The 6,510-nt window shown below is 53.9% G+C and overlaps 1 protein-coding gene across 1 annotated transcript; it reads right to left on the reverse strand.

Annotated features, from left to right (window-relative positions):
- Positions 1-4,412: 4,412 nt before the first annotated feature.
- LOC141021954 (uncharacterized) lies at positions 4,413-5,168 on the reverse strand. Its single transcript, XM_073497814.1, has one exon. The coding sequence runs from the start codon at positions 5,166-5,168 to the stop codon at positions 4,413-4,415; it is 756 nt and encodes a 251-aa protein (XP_073353915.1).
- Positions 5,169-6,510: the final 1,342 nt, after the last annotated feature.

The following is a 6,510-nucleotide window of genomic DNA, read 5'->3' on the forward strand; positions in this document are numbered from 1 at the left end:
GCCAATCCCTTCACGGTCACTTACGAGAGTGAGATCTGATAGATATGATAAAATAATATTTTGGTATTTTTATGATAAAGACTAAAAGTAAAGAAAGCAAAATAAACGGCGCCAGAAATAGCTTGTTGTCGGGAGATTAATATGATGGAAGATAGACCCGGGGGCCATAGGTTTCACTAGTGGCTTCTCTCAAGATAGCATAAGTATTACAGTGGGTAAACAAACTACTGTCGAGCAATTGATAGAAATTGAGCATAGTTATGAGAATATCTAGGTATGATCATGTATATAGGCATCACGTCCGTGACAAGTAGACCGAAACGATTCTGCATCTACTACTATTACTCCACACATCGACCGCTATCCAGCATGCATCTAGAGTATTAAGTTCATAAGAACAGAGTAATGCTTTAAGTAAGATGACATGATGTAGAGGGATAAACTCATGCAATATGATATAAACCCCATCTTTTTATCCTCGATGGCAACAATACAATACGTGTCGTTTCCCTTTCTGTCACTGGGATCGAGCACCGCAAGATTGAACCCAAAGCTAAGCACTTCTCCTATTGCAAGAAAGATAAATCTAGTAGGCCAAACCAAACTGATAATTCGAGGAGACTTGCAAAGATAACCAATCATACATAAAAGAATTCAGAGGAGATTCAAATATCGTTCATAGATAATCTTGATCATAAACCCACAATTCATCGGATCTCGACAAACACACCGCAAAAGAAGATTACATCGAATAGATCTCCAAGAAGATCAAGGAGAACTTTGTATTGAGATCCAAAGAGAGAGAAGAAGCCATCTAGCTAATAACTATGGACCCGAAGGTCTGAGGTAAACTACTCACACATCATCGGAGAGGCTATGGTGTTGATGTAGAAGCCCTCCGTGATCAATGCCCCCTCCGGCGGAGCGCCGGAAAAGGCCCCAAGATGGGATCTCACGGGTACAGAAGGTTGCGGCGGTGGAAATAGGGTTTTTGCTCCGTATCTGATGGTTTGGGGGTACATAGGTATATATAGGAGGAAGAAGTACGTCGGTGGAGCAACGGGGGCCCCACGAGGGTGGAGGGCGCGCCTGGGGGAGGTGAGCGCGCCCCCCTACCTCGTGCCTTCCTCGTTGATTGCTTTACGTAGACTCCAAGTCCTCTGGATCACGTTTGTTCCGAAAATCACGTTCCCGAAGGTTTCATTCCGTTCGGACTCTGTTTGATATCCTTTTCCTTCGAAACACTGAAATAGGCAAAAAAAACAACAATTTGGGTTGGGCCTCCGGTTAATAGGTTAGTCCCAAAAATAATATAAAAGTGTATAATAAAGCCCATTAAACATCTAAAATAGAATATAATATAGCATGGAACAATAAAAAATTATAGATATGTTGGAGACGTATCATAGCCCCCGAGATTCAGGCCGACTGCTGAGCAGTCGGGTCGGACCTTCCGGCAACTATTTCTTTCTTTGTTGATTTTCTGACCGTCTTTTCTTTCTTGTCTTCTGCAGGAGCCAACACCACCTTACAGCAAGGGCTGGGCAAAGCTCAAACCGCGCTGCGCGCCAAGGAGGAGGAGCACAGCAAGATGGAGCAGGAGCGCGACCGCCTGGCCAAGAAGTTGGCTGACCAGGCGGAGCTACAGAAGCTCAAGGATGCGGAGGAGGCCCTCCAGGCTGAGTTCGAGACTTAGCGCTTGAACTGGGTCAAGAGGGAGAAGGCCCTGTCCGATGGCTATAACGAGATCGAGGACATGCTCGATGGTGAGTTGTCCTTCCCTTTCTTCTGCCTGCCGACTTGTCATATGAGCCGTCCTCCGACTTCATACTTCTTTTTCCTTATCGTGCAGAGTATTTCCCTGGTCACGCCATCGCCGCCAGCCAAGCCGTCGATGCTCACCGCGACGAGCGGAGGCTGGCTGGTGCAAACATCGCGCCCAACGCCCCTTGGACCCTCCCGAGCAGCTGCTCGCCGTCCAAGCTCGTCTCTGGCTGGCCCATCGGGCGTTCCGCCATCTGCAGCGCGCCGGAGCCCAGGTGGTCTTCGCCCTTTGGCCAGGTGCTCCAGTTCTGCGCACCCCCAGTCGGACCTCCGACTGGTTAGAGGTGGCTATCGGCCGCTTCGAGGCATGGAAGGGCTCCTCAGCCCGGGCAGGTGCACGGCGGGCATTGGAGTTCGTCAAGGGGTGGTACCCTGGGCTGAACCTAGCCCAGTTGGCCACTCTCCATGCTGAAGCCATCGAAGATTTGGTGGTGGTGGCGCCCGAGCTCTATCACCGCGCCGCGGCGATCGCCGAGTACACGGACACCAGTGTCTTCCTCCCTGAGCTAAATGAGGAGGGCGCCGAGGTGCCGCCCAACTGGTCCGGGCTGAACCCAGAAGACAGCGAGGACTAGGTGGAGGATATTGCCTCGAGCGATGAAGGTGAGGAGGAAGAGGAGGACGGCGAAGACGATGCCCGGGTGATGGAGACGATAGCCGGCCTCAGCCTGACCAAGTCTCAACCAACGAATAACGCGCCGGCGAGCCGACTGCTGCCGATGCTGACCAGGCCGAGACCAACCAGGCGGCCGTTCCACCACCCGGAGCCTCTACCTCCGTCGACCCCCCGATCCGGCTGCTGCTCCTCTAGCCTAGGTGGCCAAGTTATCTTTCTTTCCTGTTTTGTAATCTCTTTGAACAAACTTGTTAGATTTGCGCAGTTCCACCCGCTGGGGGTGTATTCAATCTCTGTTGAATGCTGGCCAGGGGCCTTTTGCTATGTAAATTATCTTTGCCGATTTCCGACTTGTCTTGCTTTTCTGCTCCTTTGGCTTTTTCCTTTGCCGCCTTCCCTTAGCTGCCGTCTTGCCAGCCGGACAGCCACTCTGTGGTCTGTGGCTGGGTTAAGTCCCTGGACATTTTGGGAAGGCAAGTACTTTAGCCGTTGGTAGAGCGTAGCAAGTTAAGTTAGAAACCGGTCGGCCGGCTGCTCAACAGCCGGTCGGCGAGGTGAGGAGCTAGCTTGGCCAATGCGAATGCTTTGGTCCTTAGCCATTCTTCATGTGGGCACCGTTTCCTGCCTTTAGCTCTTGCCAGCCGGACAGTCGCTCTGCAAGCTGCGGCTTGTGGCAAGAGAGGGCTTAGGTGCCGACACACTACTTGTCCGACTGCAGGTGGCATTGACATAGTACAAGGCGGCAAGCCCCCGGGCCGACTGGTCGAACCCGGTGCCAGGCAGAACAATGAAATAACACATTCATAGGCATAGAACTTATCATATAGATAAAAAGGGTAGCCCCCGAGTGCTCCTCGAGGGACCCGATGTCTTAGCGCTTAATGCAAAAGGTAGCGTGGTACATACTGCATCAACTGTAAAATCTTTGGAGGAGATTTGCATTCCATGGGCGCTCCGATTCCTTGCCGGAGTCGTCTCTCTTACGTGCTCTAGGCTTCTGTGCATCGATGAGGTAGTAGGAGTCGTTGCCCAAAGCTTTGCTGATGATGAAGGGGCCTTCCCAAGGGGCCGAGAGCTTGTGCTGGCCGGCTGTTCGCTGGATCAGCCGGAGCACAAGGTCTCCCTATTGGAACGATCTTGGCTTGACCTTCCGACTGTGGTAGCAGCGCAGACTCTGCTGGTAGATGGCGGACCGGCTGAGTGCTAACAGCCGGCCCTCTTCCAGCAGATCAACACCGTCTTCTCTTGCTTCTTTCGCCTCTGCCTCCGTGTACATGGTGACGCGAGGTGAGTCGAACTCAATGTCAGTTGGGATGACGGCCTCGGCCCCGTACACGAGGAAGAACGGAGTGAAGCCGGTTGATTTGTTCGGAGTGGTGCGGAGGCTCCAGAGGACGGTCGGCAGCTCGTTGATCCAGCAGCCGGCCGGCCGCTCCAGTGGCTTGACCAATCGGGGCTTGATGCCAGAGAGGATGAGGCTGTTTGCTCATTCGACTTGGCCGTTTGACTGCGGATGTGCAACGAACGCTAAGTCCAGTCGGATGCCCTACGTCGCGCAGAAACGGGCCAAGGCTCCCTTGGCAAAATTTGTGCCATTATCGGTGACGATGCTGTGTGGTACACCGTATCGGACGGTGATATCTGCGATGAAAGTCACAGCAGTCGGACCGTTCAGTTTCTTGATTGGCTTCGCTTCAATCCACTTAGTGAATTTGTCCACGGCGACAAGCAGATGGGTCATGCCGCCGCGTGCTGTCTTGAATGGTCCCACCATGTCCAGCCCCCACACGGCAAAGGGCCAATTGAGCGGGATGGTCTTGAGTGTGGAGGCCGGCAGATGTTGCTTGGAGCTGAATTTCTGGCACCCTTTGCAATGCTTGACCAACTCCTTGGCGTCTTCCAAAGCAGTCGGCCAGAAGAAACCATGGCAGAAAGCTTTGGCGACAAGGGATCTGGAGGCCGCGCGGTGGCCTCACTCGCCTTGGTGGATATCTTTGAGGATTGCTTGGCCCTTTTCTGGTTCTACGCAGCGCTGAAAGACTCCAATCATGCTGCATCTGACAAGCTCTCTGTTTACTATCGTGTAGGCTCCTGCTCGGCGCTGCACTTGCCGGGCTGAGATCTCATCGGCCAGCAGCTCTCTATTCACGAGAAACTTGAGGATGGGTTGTGCCCATGATGGTGCTTGGATTTCTTCTACTGCCACTATGGCCACTTGTACTAGGGCGGTTGGGTTGGGAGGTGGTGGGTTGAAGTTGGTTGCCGCTTGCTGCATCGTTGAAGTCCCCGAGCCGACTGCTGCAGCCCCCGGGCCGAGTTGTGAAGTCCCCTGGCCGGGTGCGACTGTCGCAGTCCCCGAGCTGACTGCTGCAGCCCCCGGGCCGTGTTGTGGGGTCCCCGGGCTGGGTGCGACTGCTGCTGTCCCCGTGCCGCCTGCCGAAGTCCCCGGGCCAGCTGCTGTAGCCCTCGAGCCGGCTGCTGCAGCCCCCGAGTTGGATCCGACTGCTTCAGGAGGAGCCGGCATGAAGATAGACTCAGATTCTGGAGAAGGCTTGATTGACGGCTTGCGGAGGCACTGAAGGGAGACGCCGACTGGTATTGCTTGATGGGTGGAGTCGATCCATGCCAGAGCGTCCGCTGGCTCGTTTTCATTCCGTGGCACGTGAAGGAACTCGCACCCCTCAAAATATCCGCTGAGCTGCTGAACGAGGAAGCGGTAACTTGCCATGTTTGCATCCTTGGCGTCCCAGTCACCAGACGACTGTTGGACCACCAAGTCGGAGTCGCCATAGCACAGGATCCGGCTGATGCCGATCTCTTTGGCCAGCCGGAGGCCGTGTATTAGCGCTTCATACTCAGCCACATTGTTGGAGGCGGCGAAGTGAATTTGCAATGTGTATCTGAGCTTGTCGCCTTTGGGAGAGGTGAGGACAATGTTGGCTCCCAAGTCGGTGCGCATCTTCGAGCCATCAAAGTGCATCCGCCAATGAGTGGAGTCCGGAGCTGGCGGCAGGTACTAGGTCTCGGCCCAGTCGACGAGGAAGTCGACCAGTGCTTGGGACTTGATGGCGGTGCGTGGCTGGTAGAATATGGTGTAGGGGGCCAACTCGATGGCCCATTTGGCCACCCGGCCAGATGCATCTTTGTTGCCAATGATCTCAGCAAGCGGGGCAGTGCAGACAACCGTGATTGGGTGCTCTTGAAAGTACGGCTTCAGCTTCTTGGCGTCAAAGTGCACGCCGTAGCACATCTTCTGGTAGTGAGGGTAGTTCTGCTTCGAGGTTGACAGCACCTCGCTCAAGTAATATACATGCCTCTGGACCGGCTGTGCCCTGCCGGCCTCTAGGCGCTCTACTACCATGACAGTGCTGACCACCCGGCCGGTGGCGGCGATGTAGAGGTACATGGGTTCTTTAGCAGTCGGAGCCGCCAGGACAAACGGTGTGGTCAACATCTTCTTCAACTGGAGAAAAGCTTCATCCACCTTGTCATTCCACTCGAAATGAGTGGTCTTCTTCATGAGCTGGTACAGGGGAAGAGCCTTCTCGCCCAGCCGACTGATGAAACGGCTGATGGATGCCAAACAGCCGGTGAATTTCTGGACGTCTCTCAGTCGGGTGGGTCTCTCCATCCTCTCGATGGCCTTGATCTTCACCGGGTTGCACTCAATGCCGCGTTCTGAGACCAGGAAGCCAAGGAGCTGGCCGGCTAGTACTCCAAAGACACATTTTTCTTGGTTGAGCTTGATCTCAAACCGGCGCAGATTTTCAAAAGTTTCCTTGAGATCTTCCAAGAGGGTATTGCGCTTCTCCGTCTTCACCACAATACCCTCTACATAGACGTGGGCATTCCTGCTGAGTTGCTTGAGGAGGCACTTCTGCATGCAACGCTGAAACGTGGCATCAGCATTTCTCAAGCCGAATGTCATGGTCAGAAAGAAGAAGGTTCTGAATGGTGTGATGAAGGCGGTCTGCCGGGTTCAACTTGATCTGGTGGTAACCTGAGTAGGCATCCAAGAAACTCAACAGCTCGCATCGGGCTGTGGAGTCTATCACTTGATCAATCCGGGG

Source organism: Aegilops tauschii, chromosome 4 (assembly GCF_002575655.3).
Source record: "Aegilops tauschii subsp. strangulata cultivar AL8/78 chromosome 4, Aet v6.0, whole genome shotgun sequence".
Taxonomy (NCBI): Eukaryota; Viridiplantae; Streptophyta; class Magnoliopsida; order Poales; family Poaceae; genus Aegilops; species Aegilops tauschii.